At 39.6% G+C, this 25,723-nt stretch overlaps 1 protein-coding gene across 1 annotated transcript in view; it reads left to right on the top strand.

Annotated features, from left to right (window-relative positions):
* VWCE (von Willebrand factor C and EGF domains) overlaps positions 1-25,723 on the top strand; it is a 2,001,707-nt gene that overhangs the window by 1,530,906 nt on the left and 445,078 nt on the right. Inside the window, exon 18 of the mRNA XM_044059709.1 lies at positions 8,214-8,299. Within this exon, the coding sequence (XP_043915644.1) occupies positions 8,214-8,299 (86 nt within the window). The remainder of the gene's footprint in view (positions 1-8,213; positions 8,300-25,723) is intronic.

Genomic DNA, 25,723 nt, shown 5'->3' with positions numbered 1-25,723 from the left:
TACCTCTAGGTCATCTGCATTTGACTTTGGTGGCCTATACACTCCAACAATTGTTATATGTTCCCGGGTTGTCTTTATTGTCACAGTTACACAGTTTATAGTTTTGATGCTATCAATGAACATGTAATAATCACAGGTCTCATAACAATATTTAATCCCTATCATAATACCTACACCTGATGTTTTGTTAGAATGTCTGTTACAGTAAAAACATTTATACCTTGACAGAACTGGTTTCCAGTCATTGTTCTTTAGCCATGTTTCACAAACAGCAACAACAACATCAATCTTGTGGGAATGTAGCAAATTTTCCAATAAAAAAAATATTATTAATTCTCCTAGCATTAGCAGCCATCAGGGATACATCAAATGTTGCTATATGTGAACTGTTAAATTTTTGACATGGCAAAATCCTGCCTAGTGTTTATCAAATATTGCACAAAATCTGCTGCAAAAATGTTCTTTCCTAATCTTGACAAATGCATGCCATCCTGTCTGAACATGTGTGCCCAAAACTAGGCCTGGATGCTCTACACATTTCTGTTTTTTTAAAACAGGACATTTTTTCCATGTAGGTATTTACCCAAAAAATCTTTTCATTTACGGTGACCTAACTATCCTTTCTATATGTGATTTGTGGAAAATATGTCCCAACACTAGTACAAGCTATACTATCTAAGAGGAATGTAAGTTTCCTACTAACAATCAGAGAGTTCTTGTGAATGAGATTATTTTTACCAACATGAATAAAAACAGATCTATGCTTCCATACATTAAGGCATTCCAATGCTTGTCTCACATCTTCTATTTTTGTTCCTGGCAATCATGAGTCTATTCGATGTTCATTATCTTCTCTGCAAATATAAGTATCAGTTCCTCTAATAATTAAATATCCAATTACAAGAATATCTTTTCTGACCAGATCTGAAGAATCTTCAACTTGTAATTCAATATCTGCTCTATCAATTGTTACAAAGGAATGAGCTTCATCACCATTAGTCTTATTAATCCCTTTGTTTTCACTGAGTATTAAATTCACATCCAGCTGGCTTTGTACATCCACAGTTTGAGCCATGTAGTCAATATATGTCTTTCTCTTCTTTTTTCTTACAGTAATGTTCTTCAATCCTTCCATGTTCAGTTTTGATTTCTTCCTTTTCACCTGCCCCTTGCCTCTTTTTTCTACCTTGTCGTTTAGAAAAATTATGCCTTTTTTTGTAGACTGAAGGTTTTCTGATAGAAAAAAAATATAATTCCCTGTAATCTGTGTTACATAACAAAGCAGTTCCTTTTTAGTATGTATTCTCTTTACTTTACAAACATTAATCAGCTTTTTTCTTCCTTGTTATTTGTTGTGTACTTCTACCTTTCTTTCTTTTTTTTTTGTTTCCATTTAAACACTTTGAATCCTCAGATTGCTGAATACTTGCATCCAGAATTCCAAAGTTGTCAGGGGCATCATCATGTTTCATAGGGGTTGACTGATCCTTACAGACAATAGATACATCATTTCCTAAATGAGCTCAATTTCCTCTTTGCCTAACATTATTTATCTCACCAGTCCAGTCATTAATATATTTCACAACAGATCTCCAAGCTGTGCCAATTGCAAAAGTGTAATCATCATCAGTAAGTCAAGATTTACTTCTAATAATGGTAAGCAAATCATCCAACTTTTGACATGAGGAACACAGATCACCAGTGTTATCAGGTGTTACCGTTAAACATGCATAGCATTTAATACACTGTGCAAGACAGTTGTGCTTTAGCAAATCATTAATTGAATACTCGTTTAAGGAATCCATATTCAGCTTCAAATGAATAAAATATAAAAGAAAAGAATAATCAAAATCAGTAACTACAGAACTCAAAGAGAACTTAAATCAACTTCTATGACAAAAATCACACAAGCAATATACAACTAAATACTAAAGAAAGTACAGTAAAGTTGTTCTGACCGTAGAAGTTCTGAAAGTCAGGCAAAAGCTGTAATTCCTTTATGTCGCTCACAAATGCGCACAGTAGCTTCTGTTCACTATTGCTCACAGTCACACTTCTTTTTAACAGTAAAGATCAATAAATCACTAACCAAGAGAGGATTGTTTAGATAAGCTCTGAATTGTACTCTCTGCAGTCTGTGTGAATGTATAGCTGACTAGGCCTATTGCGATGGCTAGAGCTTGCCTGACTAAAACCTATCCCTTTCTAACAACCAACAGTGAAAATTAAAGGTAAAACAATAAAATAATCAAAGTAAATGTTCTTGTCTACAAGCTATCCCTTACTTCCTACAAGTAGTGAAAAACAGTGATAAAAACTAAAATATAAATTGAAATAAAACTTGTCTTACCAGTCAACTCCATAGTAAATCACAAACCAAGATAAGATTGTTTAGATAAGCTCTTAATTGTTCTCTCTGCACTCTGTGTGAATTTATAGCTGACTAGATCCCTTGGGATGGCTAGAGCTTGCCTGTCTAGAATCTATCCCTTTCTAACAACCAACAGTGGAAATTAAAGGTAAAACAATAAAACATAAATCAAAGTGAATCTTCTTGTCTACAAGCTATCCCTTACTTCCTACAAACAGTGAAAAACAGTGATGAAAACTAAAATATAAATTGAAATAAAACTTATCTTAAAAGTCAACTCCACAGTAACTCACAAACCACGCAGGATTGTTTAGATAAGCCAGTAGTACTAGTCGGGCCATTGTTTCATACACCTTACTTTTCAGTGATTTTAGCATTCTTCTGTCATACACTACCCGTGACATTCTGTTCCAGTTAGCTGCATCCCCTCTGATTTTAGCTTTGACCTTCTCATTCGGATTTCCCTTCTCCTCAACAACCTCTCCCAGACACTTGAAATCGTTAACGTGTTCCACTATTTTTCTTCTATCTCAGTTCTCAGTTCTAATTTTCTTCTGAATTACCTATGAACCTATGAACCTATATTTGCTGTCATTCCAACTGTCTTATTTGTATTTGGCATCATCCCATGTGACTTTGATTTTGCATTGCATTCTCCTATCCTTTGCTGAAGTTTTTGCTGAGAGTCTGCCTGTAATGCCAGATTGTCTGCATACAGCAACTTTGTTGATTTTGTCCCCTCCAACTTGTTTGCTAATGTAGTCCATCACCAGTATGAACAGCAGTGGGCTCAGAGCTGAACCCTAATGCACACCCACTCTCACTGCAAACCCCTCTGTGAGACAAAACATTGTTCGTATTTGAGTCATTGGGTCCTTGTACATGGATTGCACTAATTGTACCAATGTTTCTGGGACCTCAAACCACTGCAGGATTGCTTAAATCAGCTTTCTAAGGACCTTGTCATATGTTTTTCCAAGTCTAATAATTGCCAGTTGGACTCTTTACTCATTTCTTTCTTCTTCACAAGTATCTGTCTCACTGCAAACATCAGGTCAGTTATGTTGCATGTTGATCTGAATCCAAACTGCTCATCTCCTATATTGCTTTCTATTACTCTGCATATTTGTTTATCAGTCACCCTCTCAAGAACTTTAATGCAGTTTGACAAGAGTTTAATACCTTTGCACTGCCCACAGTTGTGGATGTCCCCTTTCTTCTTGTACATTAACACTAGTATGCTTATTCTCCAATCATCTGAATAAGCCTCTCTCTCTCCATACTGCTATGAGTACTCACAAAAACCATTTCTTCCATATCTGACCCAATATCTTTATCATATCTGCTGTGACCTCATCTGAGCTTGCTGCTTTCCCCTGACTTCATTTTCCTTAGTGTTGTTCTTACATCGTCTTGGGTAGGCTCCTTCTCTTCTCTCTTTATATGCTTTGTCTAGGGCAGTACAGCTTCTGTGGGGTTTTCTTCACTTAAAAGCTTCTGGAAGTACTTCCATATGCTTTTGATGTCTTGTGGACTGGTGAGTATCTTGTTGCTGGCATCCCTTATAAAGGGTATCTGACTATCTTCTTTATCTTTCTATCTTTACCTTGCAACCTGATATAGATTCATTGTGCCATCCAGTGAGTCACTTTCCAAAGCTAGTTGAGTGTCTCTGATGTCTTGTTCTTTGCTATTACAACTCCTTTCTTAGCCTCTTTGTTAGCCAACCACTATTCCTTCCTAGCCTGATCCATGTTTCCAGTCTCCCACTTTTTCCTGCACTGCTTTCTTTTGATGACTTCCTGGATGTTTGTATTCCACCACCAGCTTTCCTGATATACCTTATTTCCATATCTGGCCCAGCCACATATCTGTTCTGTAACCCTCACACATGCTGTTTTGAGGTGCTGCTATTCTTCTTCAACTCCACCTATTTTCTTTTCTTGAGGTGCTAGAGCCCAAAGTAATTCCTTGTACTTCTCTTCAGTCAACTTCCAGGACTTCAGTCTAATCTCTGTTGACTATAGAGCCTTCTTTGACCACTGCTTGCAGCTGATTGTGGCAACCAGTGTTTTTTGCTGTGGACTGATGGTTTCACGGTGCCCTTTCCTTATTAGGAGGAAGTCTACCTGAATTGCATGTTGGCCAGTCTTGTATGTGATCTTATGACGGCCTCTTTCTGAAACATATAATGGCTACTATCAAGCCATTTGCCAGACAGAAGTTTAGAGTATTATCTACCCATGTGGACTCAGGCAATCCTCATATCATATTCTGTCTGTCCTGATATGTGCATTCAGTTTCCCCATTATCAATACAAATTCATGTTGTCCTGCTCTATCTTGTAGATTTTGTAACTGTTGTCTGAATGCATGCTTTACCTTACTATCACATGCCTGATGTGAGGCATAGGCTGATATTATGAATACTGCTCTGTCATTAGGCTGGAGTCTGATTGCCATGAGTCTTTCATTCATTCTAATGACATCCCTCATTGATTTCTAAAGCCACTTCCTCACCACAATCGAACACCATTTCCTCCTGAGTATTAGATTCTGGATTTCGAGCCAAGTTGCTTTGCTGCACTGCCCTTCCATCTTGTCTCCTGAATACATAAGATGTCCAACCTCCTCCTTACCATCAAGTCATCCATTTCCAAGTTCTGGACTGAACATTCATTGAGTGTAGCAATTACTACTTCATGTTTGGCAGGTTGATTAGTTCTATTTCCTGCTTTTGTTCAACCAGGTTATCCCAGTTAACCCAAGCTGGGCAATGGGACACTGTCCGTCCAGCAGCTTATTGACCCAGGGCTACTGGGCTGGGCGTACTGGCCAATAAGGGCATGTAGACTTCTGTCACCATTAGTATCAATACCTGATGTAGGCTGGAGTAGGCCAGGTCCTCGACTCCCTTATCACTAACAAACACCCATGCCCATTTTGGCAACATTAGTAAACATGACCAAATCACCTAGAGCCATATTTTTACACTATTGAGAGGCTAGTTCTGCTATGGCAGACATTCTATGACCTGTGTTCTCCTGTCTTGAAGATACTGCACACCAGAGTATATGCCCAAAGTGATTGGTCTTTATGACTCTTCCCCCTCTAGGGCACCATGTAGAGTCTGTGCTGCTGCCAACAGTTCCATTCTTGGATGACTTTGAGATAAAATCCATCAGCATGTTTTTTAGAAGTGGGAGGAACCCCACAGAGACACATGGAGAATATTGAAATTCCAAACAGGCAGTGGCAGGAGATTAACATCAAACCTTGTACCTTGCACATGGGAGGCAAAGACCCTAACCATCATGCCACTTGGTCTCCTTTGCACTGTCGGCATTGTATCCAAGCATATGTGTACCTCTACTTAGCAATGTGCATGCAGTTTGTTTCTGCTGAAGGTGCATGTCCTGTACTGTTGCACTTTTCATTTTGTGCATGTGAAGATCAACTCTGTGCCACAGAGGGATGAAGCCCTGAGTATGACTTGTGCAACCTGGATTTGATTAGCACCTTGTACACTGAAGTACCTGATTCTAGGAGCAAGACAGGAGTGATAAGACTTACACCTGCATGCCTTCATCTGTGGTGGGAGTCTGGGTGTATCTTATGTCATGACTCCTGAGATGAAACATAACAAATGATAGGTGCATTAGCATTCAGTGCAGCAGAAGGACAACAAAGGGATGCATCATCCATAGAGGAGGGGGAATGCCCATGAGCATATCTGCCTCAAAGTGTCTTCTAGAATGCTAGGGAAGATTTAAGGAATAGCACAAATTACAGCTGTCAGTAAGCAAATGTATAATGGCACTACCTTGTTTCATTCTGCTCCAAGGTGTAAGATAATTCATACCCCTGCTTGAGCCTACAGACTTCTTCCAGAGGGAGGCCATCTTACAGCATGGTTAACATGGGGTATTGGCAAACTTGTGGGGAACAGAGAAAGATGAAAAAACATGGAGCATGTGAGGAGAGTCTGAACTCAGCAATAAGCCAGGGAAAAAATGTAACCAAAAAAGGTCTGTGCATGTGTGACACTTTTTACTACCTACTCATTCAGGCCATGCAAAGAGCTCACTTCTCTGGAATGATTGTATGCATCACAATCCTGATACCTTATGTTGTTACCCAGTATTAGACTTTTTTTAATGGCTACAAGTAACTCAAAGCTTAAAAAAATGGAACCCTTTCTGTTTGTAAGCAATGCATCCTTTGTTGTTGCCTGAACAGTTAGCTCATATGAAACACATATATGTGCATGAAATACAGCCTTTCCTGATAAATATGTACATACTTGATGGTTTTGCTAACCTCAGAATCTGATGTATTTTTCTGCCTGCTAAAAGAACTTCTTCTTGGAACTATTACAGTGATGCCAACACAAAAGGCTGTGAAATGCCAGTGGTTGTCAGAAACTGATCATGAAATTATCTTTTTGAAAGGAAGTGTTGCTGCCATCACACTCTGTGTTGGAGGTGTAGTCTACCCTTTCGTGTGCATGCTTACAGCTCAGGTAACAGTGCAGCATTCAAATTAGGTATTGCTGTATAACAGAACTGGTATTTTACATTGCGTAAATCCTGAGTCAGGACTACTTAAGAAGTCCTACTTGAATACATTATACATCTACAACTGCCTAGGTACCCTGTCTTCTATAAATCCAAGGCCGTTCTTAAGGTCATGTGCTTAAGCTTCTCCATTTGCATATTATTAATGAGCATAAGGTTGTAATGGCTGCCATATCCTCCATAATCTTTATTACTCTGAACTTTACTGCAGATTCTCTTTATTCACTTGCCAGATTATAAAACTGTAGGGTCTGAATTTGTTCTTTTTCATTTGTAATGACATTCGAACATGACCCTTGCACTGTGTCTTTATGATGAAATTTCTTCTGCTGTGTTGAATATTACTACAGAAAATGCTACATAACTCACTCACAATGATTTTATTTCTAAAAGGAGACAGTGTCAGCCTTAAAAAAAAAATCAACAAAAAAAATATATTTGTGATATACTTAGGGGTTTGTTCATGCCATGTTTCTCATATAGAGCATGCTTATATTCACAACACCTTAATTACATATAACCTGCTCCAAGATCACCTCAAAAAAATACAAAATACATTTGTGCTGTCATTAAAGTTTGCCAGCCTTTCTTAATTTTTAAGCAAGCAGTAAATCTGCCTGCACTACCAACTTACACTTAAAGATTCTGTTTTACCTCCATGTAGTTTATGAAATTGAAATTCTAGTGTGGCTGATGCAGTTTCTGTCTGACATTCATACCTCCCAACAATTCCTGATTTTCAGGGACATCCCTGATTTTGACTCAGATTTTAGCTCTGTCCTTCTTAATCCCTCCTAAAACTGGTGAATTTTGGAGGAAAGGTGGTGAATTACACATAATGAATAATGACAATAATTAAGAGTTATAGACTTCTTTTACTTCAGAAAATGTGTATTAATTCATATGCTCTGATTCTGTCAGTGTTTCAAGTTAATAGCACTAATATTTTAAAAGTGTCCCTGATTTTTTCTGGACTTGTCCCTGATTCTGTTGAAATTTGTCCCCGATAGGTTGAGAGGTCTGCTGACATTGTGAGTTTTCTCAAAATGGAGGTTACCATAATCAGCAGAGTCTGACTCAATTTGTATCCATGTAAATTCCATTAATTTGAATAGTAATTTAAAAATGAAGACATACATTGGTGTAAAATCCAAACATCTGTATTACTTAACTGAAATGAATAGTTCTGTTAATAGTTTCACTAAACAAATGTGTTCATTTTCTGTTTTTACAATGTCACTAATGTAGTCTTTACCTCATCATCAGGTTGTTCTGTGGATGACAACGGAATTGAATTTCCAGTCGGACAAATCTGGTCCCCTGGTGATCCTTGTGAAATCTGCATCTGCCAGGTGAAAAAGATTTATAGTTATTAATTTACTAATCATTATAGCGTTAATGTTTGTAATTCACGTATGATAATGGAAGATGTAGAATTTAGTTGAGTTAATTAATCATATAGAAGCAGTACAAGTTTAATGCTTCACTAATACATATGAGAGTTCATCATATGAATAGTTCACATCTTGCTTGCCATAACTGAGTGGTTAATAAACAAAATAAATCAGGAAAGCAAAGTTGCCAGGACTTGTCCTGACTAAACAACTGATGTACTCTTAGCTGTCTCCCTTTAACAGCAGGTAAATGTCAGCACACTTTCTCGCGTGTCCTTGCCTTTTCCAGTTCCTCCCTGTATATTTACACAACTGGATGCTCTACAGAATTTATAGAAGTAATGACTCATAAACTCCCACAGTATTCTGTCAGTCATTATCTTTATGTCTCCCTTTCCCTTTTTGACTTCTGTGTTTCATATTTTCCTTATGGCATTATATGGGATGGCATGCTTCTAAGTATATTCTTCAAACAAATGTTTGAAAGTTTTGAAGCTAATTTTAGCTTCCTGTTGCAGACTTCTGTTGTTCCTTGCACTGATTTAGTGAGGAACAATCCCATGTTGTCTTCTGCTTTGCAGGCAGTGTACAAAATGATTATTTATAACAAGTACTGTTATAAAAACCGAGAGAATTGACAGTTTGATTCGTAGGTTCATAGGAGATTACTTGGTTAATGGCTTAAGAGTCCTTACAAGCCTAGCCAGTATAATCATTTTACCCAATATATGGCCCCTATGGTCAAGAGGATGGCATGGATTTGTGCCTATGCCTTGAGTATCTTACAGATTGCCCCAGTCCGTAAGTGACATAGGCACTACCCCAGGTGTGAATTTGTGATTCCCTATCCTCTGATCTAAACGGCTTTGACTAGGGCCAGGGAACAGCTCTGCTTAATGTGAATAGGAAGCCTGTTCCAAAGAAGGGGCAGTCTCTGAGACATATATCTGTCTCTCCAGCATGTTTTGTTTGAGTTGCTAAGTTTAGATCCCTAGATTGGGTGATCATCATGCTGTTTGACTTGTGGATGTATAAAAGCTCCATCGGGCTGGATTTGGGAGTGCCTTGTAGGTCAGGTATAGGTCACCCCTTAATTGTCAGTAGGAGACAGAGAAAAGGGATAGGGCTTTTGGTCTATCTGCATAGGACATGTTGCTTAAACCCTATAGTTTCTTTCTGAGGAACCTCTGGGGTCAGTCCAGCTACTGTAAGTGCCTAGTCAAGTACATGACAAATGGCGCATTGTACTCAATTATTGGTCTAATGAGGCTGAGTATAGCGTGACTGTAATTTCCTTGCAACTGGATGCCATACCTTTACTTATAAGTTATGGCATATACAAGGACTTCCTCACCACTATGAACACATGGTGGTCAAAGTTCAGGCTACTATCTATTTATCTATGTAGCTAGATCTCTTAAATCTGAGACTACTCTTGAGGTGTACTATTGATGTTGTAATTTGCAGGGGTATTTGACTTCCCAAAGGGTATTCTAATGCATTTTTTGCATTTAGTTTTAAGCAATGGTTCTGGTACCAATCATTTGTCCAATGTAGACCATCACCACAGGGTGGGTGTCTGGTATAATGGTTAAGGTGTTTACCTTACAGACACAAAGTGCAGGGTTTGATTCTTAAATGGGGTAATTGGCTAGGCTTAAAATGGCCTGAGGCCTGAGGCCTGTGGCACACCACTAGTAACTGGCCTCTTGCTGGATCTGGATTCACCAACTTAACCACATGTGCCTTGCCTGTAAGACAGTTGGCTATCCATCTGGTGATGTAGGGATTTACACCCAGTTTTGTGAGTTTATTTGTAATACCTGAGCTGATAATTATGTCAAATGCCTTCACCAGGTCAAGGTAGATGCTATGTACTGTTTTACTCTCCTCCTTGGCCTTAGTGACTTTCTCAAAGAAATCCACCAGATTCAGTAGGCATGACCTGCCCTTGACAGAGCCGCCAAATTGGGTTGGGTCTAGTGTTTGGAGGTTTCCTATGCCATTATTTATCAGGTCCATGATTATTCTTTCCATGGCCTTACATATAAGACCAGTCAAACTTATGGGTCTGTAATTTCCTGGATCAGTAGATGATCCCTCTTTATGCAGAGGGATGACTGTTGCAATCCTCCACTGCATCGGGATAAAGCTAGTCCAGAGGCTGTGGTTAAGTAAAGATATCAATGAGCCTGATAAGTCCTGATTTAAGCTGTTTAAGAGGTAGTCTGGTATATCATCGGGCCCCATTGAAGCCATATTTTTAGCTTTAGAAAGTGCAGTGGCAACCTGCTCTTTGGTGATAATTGCGATGTTAAATAAATAAATAATAAATAAATTGGTGGCAGAGTGGTGGTGGGTATTTCTTGGGGGAGAACTGGGGGTGATGGGGAGGTGAAATTTGAGTTAAATTCATTAGCCAGCAGATTTGCTATATCTTCTGGGTGAGTATAGGTGATGCCATCTACAACTAATTTCGCACATTGTTGGGTGTTGCCCTTAAGACTGAGGACAAAAAAATGCCTTATGGTTATCCTTAGCTTTGGATGGTATTTTTACCTCAAAGTTTGCTTTCAGAGACTTGAATAGTTCTCTGGTTCCTTTGTTTAGACTAATGAGGGACTTTTTGCTCTGTTGTGCACATTCCCTCTTACTTCTCAACAGGATTTTCTTTCTTTTGTTATACAACCTATTAATACCAGGGGTCCACAAGGGTGTCTTGTTTTTGCAGTTTAACCAAGGTTTATTTCACTCTGGTATTGCCATTTCCATGTGGTTGTTTATATAGTCATGCAGGGCTTTTGTGTACATCTCTGCATATGTTTCAGTGTTTTCAGGATTTATGGGGAGCTTTGAAATTAGCTATGCCATTCCCTAATGGGGGTAATTTACCTTAGAGAAGTTCTTAAAGTTTTTGGGATTAGGTTGGAAGACTAGTTTTACCTTTATTTCAAGGAAGACCACTTTGTGATCTGATATTACAAGTGAGGACATCACACTAGTGGGGGTGCAGCACCTTCCCATATTTGTGAGTTACCAGATCTAAGATATTTGTTCCCCTAATGACAGTGCAGATTAGTTGCTCCAGAGCATTTGAGTTTACAAAGTGACAAAATCTTTGGGCTTTCATGTTAGTGGTCATGTATGCCTCCCAATTAATGGAAGGGTAATTCAAATCACCCATGAGTATGGCATCAGGCTGGATGTTGAGTGATTCTAATAACTTCAGGTATGATCTATGGATTTTCTGGGTCTATATTAGAAGATCAAAGTTTCAGAACTTTGAATGTCCTAATTTCGACCCCTATTCAGCGAACGCTGAAAACATCGAACATACAGAACAGCAAACTTTTTCCTAGGGAAAAAATTTGCTGTTCCAAAACACATACACACAACACAAGCATACCAAACAAACAGCAATCCACACACATACACCTAAAATCTTACATCTAACCCTACACTAAACTGTACATACACCACTATCTACCCACTTACCTTAACCTAAACCCTAACCATAAGGTCCGTCACTATCGCACACACACCTCACCCGCGCCCTAACCCTAACTCACCTACCCCGCCCTAACCCTCAAGTCCACACATTCGCACACTTACCTGAACCTAACCCGTAACTTTCCACCACAGTGCTGAAAATAGCAAAGTGACAGGAACGGACAACCAAATTCTTTCCCTAGGAAAGAATTTGGTTTTCTGTCACTTCGCTATTTTCAACTTTCGCCTAATAGGGGTCAATATTAGAACATTTGAAGTTCTGAAAATTCGATGTTGTAATATAGACTCAATTTTCTTGTTCATGGCGTGGGGGACGTGTAGCTAACAAGAATATTTTATGGATTTTTCCCATGGCTAGTTGGACATGGAGCAACTCAACCATGTGATATTGTTTGACCAGCCTTGAGATGTGCTTATACTTTTGCTCTTTAATGTTCACTGGGTAATTAGAATGTATGAAAGGTATTACAGACATGCACAGCTGACAGAAATGCAGAAAAGTCAAAACTGCAGAAAAGAAACATTGAGGTGATAGCTATGATAAACTTGTTTTCTCTGTATTTTTATTGCTATCCCAAGTTTTTGTTTGTTTCTTTTTTGTTCAACTCATTGAATCATCCAGTTTCCTCTGACGTCTACAGCCTGTAGTTCTTAGTATACATTTAATTGCAGTTATAAGAGCTAACATATAAGCTTACGTTATCATTAAGACTTGTCCAACAAATGTAAATGCCTCATAAAAAATGCAAATAAATCCATACAGCAGATGGTTACACCTAATTGTTGTCTTCACTGGTGACATGCACCTACTTACTGGTTTCCTTATATTTGAATTACATGAAATATTCAAAAACTGCATCTTATTAAAAATGTAGAGTTTGCACAAGTCAAATTCAGGGCATGTGCATTCAGAGGTACATGCTATTGACAGAAAGTAACAAGATATTAAACTCTGAAATATATTTTCAGTTGCTGCTATACAAGTAATTTTTATTTATTTTTTATTGTTTAATTGCTGCTATACAAATAATGTTTTTTTCCCCACAAGACAAGCAGGTAGGTAAATCAACATCCCATTAAAGATTGTTTCCTGTCATATGCACATACTGCTTACTGAGATAGACTCCACCTCCTCATAACAAGAAGTGGTTTCTGAAAATGGGTGAACAAATGGATGGATGGATGGATGGATGAATGGGTATATTCAAGATAGAGCTTCTGATTATACTGAAATAATATGTACAATTTGGAAAAATTTACTTGCAAACTACCATTGGATGTCTACAATAATGGTCACTGTGATGCAGAAAAGTGGATCGTTCTAAAAATATGTATTTAGCAATATCGGATAACTGACTGCATTAGGATACTTTTACAATAAGAATGGCAAAAGGTGTTCTGTTTTGCCTAGAAAGTGATGTTACTGATGCATTTGGTGAATACACCAAATATAAAGGCTTTGCTAACTAGGCAAGGTTGCCATCCCTCGTCTTTGTTATTTGTATTATATTTAGAGCCATTGGCAAAAAAAAAAAAAAAAAAAAGAGAATCAGAAATTCAAGGATATAACAGATATGGTAATCAAGAAAAGTTGGTTTTATTTGCATATGACATTACTTTGTACCTGATAAAACCAAAAAAGGACATCTCAGTGTTGTGGAACATCTTCAGACAGTTTCAAGTGTTTTCGGGATATAAAATTAATAAAAATAAAACAAAGGCTGTAGCTGTAAGCTATGTACCCACACATGAATTGGTCCAGCAATACCCATTTTTTATAGGGACATGATAAAATTAAGTATTTAAGAATACAGATTTAAAAGGCTTCTGTTTTGGCAGTTAAGGATATGTGGGAAAAGACTAAACAAAAGATAATACAAAAGTTAAGAAACTAGACACTCTTGTTTATGGAGATGGATAGCAAGATACAAATAGTGAAAGCTTTTTAGTCCCTTTAGTTTTATATATAGGTCTGGCATATTTTTATCAAGCAGAGGAAAAGTTGTGGACAATAATTAATAAAGAGCTGAATTAATTAATTTATCTGGGAGGGGAAGAGGGCAAGGGTCAAGTGGGATATGTTGAACCTTCCAACAGAACAAGGTGGTTTAGGATTGCCTGATCGGAAGGGTATTTTAGAGCTACACATTTAAGGCTCATATACATAACACAAGCAGAAAGCTATACATCAAAGTAGGAATGGATGATGATGAAACCACAGAAAATTCAAGAAATAAGAAGAGAGTGAGATATTAGATGCAGATCCTTAAGGAGAATAACAAAAGCCATGCAAAATATTATACTCATAAGTATCAGAAAATATTTTTGAACTAAGCCAGCATGATATTTTGCTGATAGGGATGACTGCAATTAGGATACAGAAAATAGGGAAGAGGGGGCAGGAATTTATTGGAGAAAACTGACAAAGGAACCAAGGTACTGGGAGCAAATAACTAGAGAAATGTAATAGAATGGGAAGAGGCCAAGAACGCATTTGAACTGCTGACCAGAGACTGCCTTCCATAAAAAGGGAATGATATCAGAGTGAAAGCAGACAGAAAAGGATAGCAGAATCTTTAAATGAAAGACCTGCTCTGGTTGAGTTTTTAGTTGAATCTTGAAAAGAAGCTACTGTTAAAAATGGATAATTAGAAGGGATATAAAATATTGCATAAATAACCATAAGAATCAATAAGAGGAGTTAGAAAAGATTGAGAAGAGAGACTGGATAAGCAACTTACAAGGGAACAATGGAAGGGCATACATATGGCTCCCAAGTATGCAACAATGTCTGGAAGGTTTAGGATTTTTGCTTGGAAGTGTTTGCATAGAACATGTGTTTCAGGAGTATAATAACTTGGCAGATTTTTAAACATTCCCTACAGAGTACACTGCCAGAACTATTGGATGAGCAAATGGGTGTAACTAAGGAAAGGATTCTGTTTAACTGGGACACTGGATTTGAACTGCCTAGACATAGTAAGGCCTTGTTAAGTTTAATTCCTGTTGCTACCAAAAACACAACTACTAAAAAATGGAAATCAAAGTCGAAACCAACTATATTTGAAGCACTGACTATTGTAACAGAGATAAAAGGACTGGAAGTATGATCCTTAGAAAAGGGACAGGACAAATTTCATAGAAAAAAAATGGAAATTGTAGGAGCAATACATGCAGAATAATGTTTTGGAGGAGGAAGAGTGAGATTTAAGGAAAAGCAGGAATTGAGCAATTTACGCAATGTTGGATTAATTGTAGTTATAAAAAACAAATGTGATTTATAGTAGTTGCACCTAGGATAATCTTAAAATGATTTGTTTATTTTATGTAAGTATATGTTTGCCGATATCTTAAGTGATAATTTAATAAAGGTGTTACAAAAAGTATAAAAATATTCTTCTTCTTTCGGCTTTTCCCAGTTTGGGGTCATCACAGTGGATCACCTGTCCGCTCATGATTGGCAGTAGAGTTTTACGGTGTCGAGTTGCCAGCCCGGCGCTCAACCTTCCACAGAAGGCACACACATGCACACACTCACACCTAGGGCCAATTTAGAGTGTCCAATCCACCTACAGCATGTCTTTGGGATGTGGGAGGAAATCGGAGCACCCGGAGGAAACCCATGCTGAGGATCGAACTGGAGAACCTCTTGCTGTGAGGCAGCAATGCTAACCACTGCACCACAATGGCCACTCATAAAAAGTATAAAAATAAAATAAAAAAAATAAAACATAAGCCCTGGGATTCAATAAACTCCATATCAAAATAGCATTACTCTGACATGGAGAGGACCGTACCTGTGCAAGCGCAGCCATAGCAGAAGCGTGCCTTGCATATTCATAAAGGCATGCTACTGTTATTGCTATGTGGACACTGAGTACAGGGGGCTTGTCTAAGCAGTGCATGCACATCTAACATGCCCTCTGCACTCAGAAAGTGCCATACAGCAGTTTTTAAAAGTATTTCAGTGTCCGCAGACATTGAAATGAAATAAAATGAGTATTTCAATGTCTGCGGACACTGAAAAGGATAGGGGAGCAAGAAACAATGCAGGGGGTGTGTGATAGGTTTTGTCACACACCCACTGTATTGTAAAAGTGCCATACAGCCATAGCCGTCAACTGTACAGGTTTCCTCAGAACGCCCAGATGCCTGCCTCACATAATTCTCAACCTCCTAGAGCAAGAAAGCTGTAGAAAGTCATAAATAATGGGAGGACAAAGGCACAAAAATAGGGACACTCTCTAAATATTGCACTGACAAACCCAGGAAAGCTGATAGAATAAAAGGTTTGCAGTAGCACAGATTTCTTGAAGGGTATAAAGTCTAAAATCCAAATGTCTGTCAGTATGTTCTGACTTAAACCCCAAGTGATTTGCCAATGATTTGCTAGAAAACCACAGTCACACTTCCTAACTTTATAAGACTAATAATTAAAATCTGTTCCTGCAGTATGTGTCCCTTTACAATTTCCCTTACTGTGACTGACAAGGAGTACAGATACATGTAAATAAAGTGGGTTTATGATTTTTTAAGCGTAGCTGAGCAGGTGTGCCCGTTATGGCCCTCTCTTCAGCATTGCTGGAACATCTCATAGGAGATAAATAAAAATATACAGCTGAAATCCTCACACTGAGATAGCATAATAGTTAAGAGTCCTGACTTTGCATGCAGGCATTCACAGTTTGAGTACCAAGACAGGCACTTTACTTTTACATGGGAAAGCAGTGTTAAAACTATTATTTTAATTTTAAATTATGTAGTAATTGATATTTATCAACCAGGGTAGTGTAACTGGTCTAAAATTTAAGTGTGAGTCCATATAACATGTGTAATCACCCATGCATACACAAGTGTCCATACAGTATAGTCACACCCCATGGTAATGTAATGAAAGCACATAGAGGGATGTCATGTAAAGTAAATCATATACACTTGCTAATATGTCAGTAATGATTAATGAAGTCATTATCCTGATATTTTTAAATGAAAATTGAGCAATGGTTAGCAGTGCTCAGCTATGCTTAGTCAGTGTAAGCATTGTTTAAATGTGAATGCTAAGCAGCAGTAAGTTCAGCTAAATGGATGTGCGCACTGTTAAGCAATGCTCAGCAATTACCCCTTTAAGCACTGTTCAACCCAGCTTAGCAGGTTTGCACATTGCTAAGCTGTGCTCAGCATTTTTGAAATGGTCCAATGATGGCAAAGGGTGGGAATATGGCCTTATTTAAACTGTGCAGATGGGAATACAGCCATAACCTGTTTAGTTTGATCTCTGCAGGAACATGTCTGGCATTGGAGAGGGAGCGCACTTTCAGGCACAGTGTTGTGGCATCCTGGAGTCCTGGGTCATGGCTGGACTCCTCGTAGAACACCATGATGACAGACTGCTGCAGGGCCAGTACCAGGGCTCTCAGTATAAAGCAAAGGCCTGGGACCATCTGGCATGCAACCTCAACAGTGCTACTGGAATCCCCTGAACTGGTGAGCAGGGACTGCATCATTATGTCAACCTAAAACATAGGAAGGGGGAGCTCTTGGGCCAAAGGATCCAAGATGCTCGGGACCGTCATACTCCACCAGTTTGTAAGTATCCCAGATAGAGCTGTACCAAATTCTAGCCTGAGTATGTGATAGACAGGTATGCATAATATTTGTTTCTCACCCCTACAGCTGCAGAACAGAATGCTATAAACATCAGTGCCCATGCTAACAGACTGACAAGGATGTGCTGACAGGCTGGTGAGTACAGATTTATCTTACAGTATATAGTGCCATACAGTAGAAAGAGTACATTGTTTACTGTCAGTAGGTATATTGTGTACTGTGTCTAATGAATAAAACATGTTTGTTACACTAATACTTATCCACAGGATGTCCATTAATAAAAGTGTCTTTTCACTATAATAAAAATATACAACAAACTGTTTTGTTTACTCTAGTATGTTGTTGTAGAAATGGCATTGACAGCATGAAATAACTGAGGCTGTTCTGGGAAACAGCTAGTATGCATTGCAGTCTTGTGTTAACATTTGCTTTCCAGATTGTATTATTTCAAAGAAGTAATACACAGTACAATAACTATCTGCAATGAATGAATATCAGGATTACAAGGTCAGACTGTCCGACCCAGAGAGTATTAGTCAGAAATCAGTCAGACAAGAAACAACAGTTCCCAAGTAACTCAGTGTGATGGAAACCAGCATTGTTGTTCATTTTAGCACACCTAGACACAGTTTGAATCAGTGGTACTGAGATGTGTGCATATATACATAATAGAAGTCCTGAGTATTTGTAGAAACACTCAGAAAGTATTAACAGATATTTCCCCCACAGGTCTCACAGGTAAAGAAATGTGTGTAGTAGCTTTAGGAAGGGTATAGTAATACACCTGAATATGAGTAGAAACAGTCAGAAAGTGGTAACATATATTTTCTTCACAGCGAAACAGTCAGAAAGTGGTAACATATATTTTCTCCACAGCTCTTACAGGTAGAGAAATGTGTATAGTAGCTGTATGAAGGGTATACTAATAGACCTGAATATTTGTAGAAACATTCAGAAGGTGTTAACAGATATTTCCTCCACATGTCTTACAGGTAAAGTAATGTATGTAGTAGCTGTATGAAGGGTATACTGATACACCGTGTACAACTGTTCCACTGTCCAACCCCATATGCCCGCAAATGTCAGCAGGATAGGTACATATGCCATGCCCTCTTCCTGATACATGTCTCTCAAGTGTCACACTGTCATGGCTAGTGGTCACTACTGCTAGTCACCTTGGACACAAATAGAAATCCAGGTGAACTATGCTAGTAGCAGACTCACACAAGATCATTGCAGGGTACCCCTTCTATGTCAAGTATGTAACCCTGACATGTACAAGCCCCCTCCAGTAAAGTAGCCCAGTCTACCCCATACCATTACAGGCTGACAGTCTAACAGGTATGTATGCGCCACAAAATCTATGGGCCATAGGTAGATGTAAAGTTAGGGCAGACATGTAGAGTATTGAGCAGTACTGTTGTGAAAAATAGAAGCCAATACAGTTGTTAATGGACTTTGTATCCCCCCCCCATCATCTGCATCAATATTTATTATTTATATACTATGGGTATGTTATTCTCAAAACTTATTGTTGGGACATGTGTTCTATTATTGCTCATATATTTCAATGGTTGCATATTAACATACCTTGTTCAAATACCATTATTGGTGGCTGTTGCCATCATTGTAACTCACATGCTGTTAAAATGCTTACTGGTTTTTCATTTATACATGTGTTCTGTTTGCTATGCAACTGTTTCAAATCTGTTGGTTTGGGTTAATGGGAACACTCATGCATGCTGTCATAACTAATTTTGAAATGTGTTGTTCATAACTAACCAATATTTCTTGGAAAATCACAACACCATAGCACATTTGGGAAGGCAGATCCTGGCAGATCTGCCTGTCCCACCCTATCTGGCCATGGCACCGGGCCCCAGCACATATGGGACCCAACCTGGAACATCCTCCTCCAATGGTCCTGCACTACCTTTGGATGGAACCACCTAAGGGGATGAGGCCCGTCCCCTCTGGGTGCGGGCATGGAGAGGAGCCCCTCACCAGCCAACAGTTCTGAGGTATGGTGCGCAGTGTCATCCACTCTGAGTTGGGTGGGCAGCTCTGACAGATGGAGGGCTGCCTGACACACCTTGAGGGGCAGGCTGCACCTCTTGTCCAGCCACCAGCACAGCCACCTTTGGGGCTGTGAAGGTGCAGTGGTGACTGCCCATGGGTGGGGACTACTGTATCCATTTGGGAGCTCATGGGCCTCTGATTCCCAACCACCCTCCCCATCCAAGTTGTTTACCCCCTCATGTGTCATATACCACCCCTGTCTGCTGTCTTGTGTATCTTGTCTGTCTGCAAATGCTACCTATCCTACCCAACCTACCTCCCCAAACATATGTAAAGCCCTTCCCCAACATCCCACTCTCACCTAAAAAAATGCATCTGCCCGTCAAAAATATTAGTGCCCCATACATAGCTCTACATTTCACCCCCATGTACAGTGAAATTAATCAATCTACCCACAAATTATTCTAGAAATGTCTGTTGCCAACACCCCTCCCTGTGGGGTGTGAGGCTGTAAATTCCAAGTTCTACACATTATTCACAGCTGTTGCTGCAAAAGAAATGTAGAGCTGTGGTTCTTTCCTATACCCGTGCTGCACATCCCTAGCTGTTTTTCCTAATGTTTTACTCTCTGCTTGCCCCCATTTCACCACTTTCCTTTCACCTTTTTTCTTTTCTTTAATTAAAATTAGCGCGGGTGTAAGTGGGAGCAAGCTATGGTAAGTGAAGCTAAGAGGGTTTAACCATCTCTTAGAATCACTTAGCTCTGAGCAAAACCATGCAAACCCGCTTACAACTGGTTAAAAGTGCCTTAATCACTCTGTCTCCTTCAGCCCTTGTTCTACCCAGCAGCAAAATAATCAGCCCCGACAAATCTCAAACATGGGATGCTGTGCAGTACAATCACAGCAACATACCACTACACCATCTGAGCTATAGGGCTCTGTAATGCTTTTACAAGCATATCATGAATTCTGGTCATTTAAGATTAATGACAAACTGTATTGCTTCCAAAAATTGAAACCAGGATCCTGTGCAATACAATCACAGCAATGTACCTATACACCATCTGAGTTGTAGGAATTTGTAATATTTTTACAAATATATCATGCACTACAGTCATTTAACATACGGGAAAATATATATCCAAAGTCATATATACATATATATGTATATATAAACACACACACACACACACACACACACACACACACACACACACACATATATATATATATATATATATATATATATATATATATATATATATATATATCTATATCTATATCTATATATACACACACATATATATAAAACCAACCTCTAACTGCAAGACATCTGCAAAAAGCCTGACAGAGTGGGGGGGATAAAGGGCAAACAATAGTGACAGCTTTGAAATATGACTGTTATACGCATAGAAGACTGCTAGAGTAGCATGGTTTGATTTAACATATAATTCTTGATAGATTCCATGTCTGAAACATAAATAAATATGCCATGATTTACTGATGTCAATGCTTACATCATCCCTGTGATTTTTCAGAAACCCACAACTATTATGGGCAACAGACCAAACATATGAGCCACTGATATGGACAGTGTCTAGACATCTGGACAGTGGAGAGGTATGACTGCAGTCATGTAACAGATTAGAAAAAACAGTGACAGCACCATTTCACCCAGCACCTTTTGAACCACAGTAAAACCAATACGACACTACCGCAAATCAGCTCTGGGGAATTACCCATGTATTTCCAAATATATCATGCATTACAGGGATGGAACTGTAGGGGCAAAGCAGATATTGGTGCAAAAATGTCCACCCACAGCCATTTGCACCACAATCACAGCAACACACCAGTACCCCAAATGAACTGTAGAGTAGAACATCTGTTTGAATAAACATATCCTGATTGCCAGTCACACACTACACCAACATATACTGGTCCAATTCACAGTCTACTGGGAATCCTGAGGTGTTACAGGACATTTCTTAGTCTGCCCCTACAAACATATACACCTGATAGACCACCAGTGACTGTAACAGCATGCACAGATAGAAAAGGATCTATGACACTCACATCTGCTACTCTCCCTATTCAGCCCAACAAACATTTACACACAACACTGCTACACAGTCTTGGCAGTCTGTTAACAATGATCAGACATACATAACTCTCATCTGTACAGATTTCCACAGAATGTCCAAGGTGTGGGACCATATTTATGGCCACTGCTGCATATCACTTCCAGGAGTCTGCTAAGTCACCGGGATCATACCTTGAGTGCAGTCACTAAATAATGATATACCATACCTCTGAACCTCTTACTGCAAGACATCCGGACAAAGCAAGACATACTTGGGGGACAGGGGGACACAAAGAGGGACATATCTCACATAATGGTGTTATAAATTGAAACAGTTGCTGGTGTTACAGGGTTTGTTGTAATATAAAATCCCTGAAGGATATGATGTCTGAAACACTGATGGATGTCAAGATTTACTGACTACAATCCTCACATTATCCTACTGATTTCTCAGAAACAGAAGTTGTCTCAGGAACAGACCAAACATAACAGGCACATCTGGGCAGTCTGTGGACATCAGGACAGTTGAGAGGTATGTCAGAGACGTATCACTGTCAGACGTCAAGTCAAGCAGAAAATGCATGCCCAGACAAATCCTGTTAATCTAGCAATCCTCTATGTGTATAACAGCAATACTTACAATCTGTACCCAATTCTGGTGCTTTGCCCCCATGTTGTTGGGCTGCCTCCACATCTCCTGTCCTGAGAGGTATTCCCACCTACTGTCTGTGTAGCTGTAGCTCCCACACCACCTCCATAATGTCCCCCACACAGGCAAGGAAAAGGGGCAAGGCCCACATGAAGGACTTAATTATAGCACTGTTTTGCTATGGCATTGGCTAATGGAAAGGCAACACAGCTGCTCTGAATGCATGTAGCAAGTGGTAGACACCAAATGGTGCACAGGCCATCACCTGCTCATGAGCATTACCTACAAAAGGCAAGCTGCTGCCTATGCAACACAAGTCTGAAGCCATCTACACAAAGACAGACTGCAACTACACAAACCTTACCATTTGCGTTGTTGTGAGGAAACACTTCAGCACTATAACAGGTATATCATTCATGTAAGCTTGTAATTGAATGCAGAAGAGGGGATGCAATAATGTCAAATAGGATATTGAACACTAGGCCACAACAAGACCTGTTGGACTCACATGCTGCTGTCCAGAACCTATGGTCATTCCCACTTGCCCTGTCTGTATTGACATGGATCACATCTCTGGCCCCTGAGTCACCCCAGCAAAGGTCAGCTCATGTATAACTCCTACTGGAGCATCTGTTGTCCAATACTGAGTGTGAAACTGCTAGGCCAGCTACCTGGGATGTTGTAATTATTCATATGTCACCTGTGAATGCTACTGTGATACATATGCTTGTCTTACAAATGTAAGAGACTTATATAGGGTATGTGCATAGTACACAACAGGTGCATAAGTGTGTGTTGAACTGTATGTGGTATACTGAGCCTATATCTGACAACTGTCCAGAGTTTTGCAGACTGACCACATGTCTGCCTCATATTTGTAGTCAATGCCTCATACAGTTGTGTATTGTCTGGCACATCACTGGCAACCCATTAAAGACTGAAGTCATAACATAGTAGCATACATTTGATTGTCAGATGTCATATCTTGCAGAGTAGACCTGTGAATGTTCCACTGTCTTTGCTGGCAACTAAATATGTTTCAGCTAGATTCATACAGTGACACTATTTTCTGGCCTTTGCCCACCAGTGATCTTTACCTTTATGCAGATGATTTGCTCTAACAGGAGCTAGGTGTCTCACCATGAAACCCATGTCAATGCAAGCATACCTTGTCCTGTAGGATGCCAACATTTGTGCAGTCACTGACACCTGCCTTGTAGCTGTGTAAAGCACACTAACCTTTCCAGGTTACTCATCCCATTATACATTTAGACCCCAAATGGAGGCCTGCAAAGCCACAGGAGGTGGAGTGTTGAACATTATCATACACATACACACCTCCATGATGGCCAAACAGTATGACACATGGGAGACATCCCAAGTGCAGTTAACAGGTGACAAAACACCTACTCAAATCATAGCTAGCTACAGGCCTCCAACCATGACTATGGCCACCCACCACACCTATTGGGACTTGCTGGAATCTGTCAGGATTCAATCATCGACCCTGCTCCTGGGTGACTTCAAATAACCAACCATAGTGTGCATTACCTATGCCACCTGAACATGAACACACAGAGATTCCTCGGCTTTGTCAGTGGCAATGCAGTGGATCAGCCGGTCAACACTCCTATGACAGGTGGAAATATCTTGTACCTGGTCCTAACTAACACTGTAAAGGGGGGCAGGGGAGATGACTATGTGGTCAGATATTACCAAAGAGGATGACACTGTAGGAGTGCTATGGTGGCTACCTGCACAGTCTTATGAATGATAGCACAAGATACATAACACAGATACCATAGCAGTACTGTAGTGTGGTAGTGTCTGCTACTACTATTGAAGTGGGTGACAATTGCAGGGACTGTTAGGATTGGCAATGGTGGGTTCAGAGGCCCTTAGCATCTTAAAGCCATCACACACACACACACACACACACACACACACACACACACACACACACACACACACACACACACACACGCACACCACTGCATGGGGACATGCATTGAGACACACATGCATATGGAGGTGACATTTATCAGAGTAGATGACCTACCCATCTATTAATGTACAATACACAGTTATATGACCATTGCACCACAGCGGCTTGGTGTTAGAAACTGTGTAACTATGCTTATACGGTGGATGACATCTGTATGGGCCGACACTAGGTTGGCAATGGGGGAGTTTGCAGGGTGGAAGAGGCACACAAAATGGTATAGCCATCACATACACACACTGAAGACAGCCAAAGGAGCTGTGCATACAGAAACACATACACAGTTACCAATAGACATATTAGTAACCCTACATATCCACTTGTATGTACTATAGTGCTGCGTACACATGCCATGCTCTACATACATTATATGCCTGGGACATAACACACAACCTCTTACAACAAGTACTCTTGCAAATGCCTTCATGGATTATGGGATAACAAACCAGACATAGCGAATGGTCTCGTCTACTACTCCTACATACTTGCACAAGTGATAGTGTGGCAGACTTTGTATCAGCATGATGTGTCAGTCAGGTACGATGTCTGATGTTAGCATGTGTGTCAGTATGGTAACTGTGACATGTTTGCCATTGACATCACAGGAATGTTCATTGTCAGGGTACACAGACCACATACAGGTTGCAAACGTGGATATCCCATGTACATCTCAACAGATGACTGAAATGGGCTGTATAGTGTTACATGGTGCATGTCAGGCAAGTGCCATTAAAAGGGTCTTTAAAGTAATGTCATGGGTAAGGGGTCAACAGGCCTTAAAATGCTATAACCTACATACACAACAGCCACAGGGGATACGATTCACAAACTACTATAGTTGTCGGTATTGAGATTAGAAGCCCTACCTATCTAACTATTTCCATTATAGTATTATGTAGTTATTGCACATGCCACAGTGCTTAGAGGGCTGACAAGTGTATACAGGTACATCTAGGATGATTGACATCAGCAAGCCTTGTAAAGTAGGGCAATGGGATGTGTGCTGGGTGGTACAAACCTCAAAATGATATAACCCACACCCCCAGAGGATATGAGTCTCACCCAAACACACACACTGATGTGAGTCTCTCTCTCTCTCACACACACACACACACACACACACACACACACACACACACACACACACACACACACACACACACACACACACACACACACACACACACACACACACACACACACACACACACACACACACACATACACACAGTATCAAAGTTGCCAGTATTGAGATTAGAACCCCTACTTATCTAGTTATTTATACTACAGTGTTACATAGTTATCAGATATGCCACTGAGCTTATAGGAGTTAATAGTGTCACAAGGTATGTCTAAGGTGATTACATCAAGATCCCTTGTAAAATATGGCAATGTGAAATGTACTGGGTGGGAAGGGCATCAAAATACATTACTCTATAAACATACACACTTACAAACACCTTCACACACACACACATACACACACACACACACACACACACACACACAC

The sequence above is a fragment of the Protopterus annectens genome, chromosome 17.part0, assembly GCF_019279795.1.
Source record: "Protopterus annectens isolate FY-2018-M chromosome 17.part0, PAN1.0, whole genome shotgun sequence".
Taxonomy (NCBI): domain Eukaryota; kingdom Metazoa; phylum Chordata; order Ceratodontiformes; family Protopteridae; genus Protopterus; species Protopterus annectens.
Note: the sequence above shows the minus strand (reverse complement) of the source record. Positions and strands in the feature narration are given on the sequence as shown.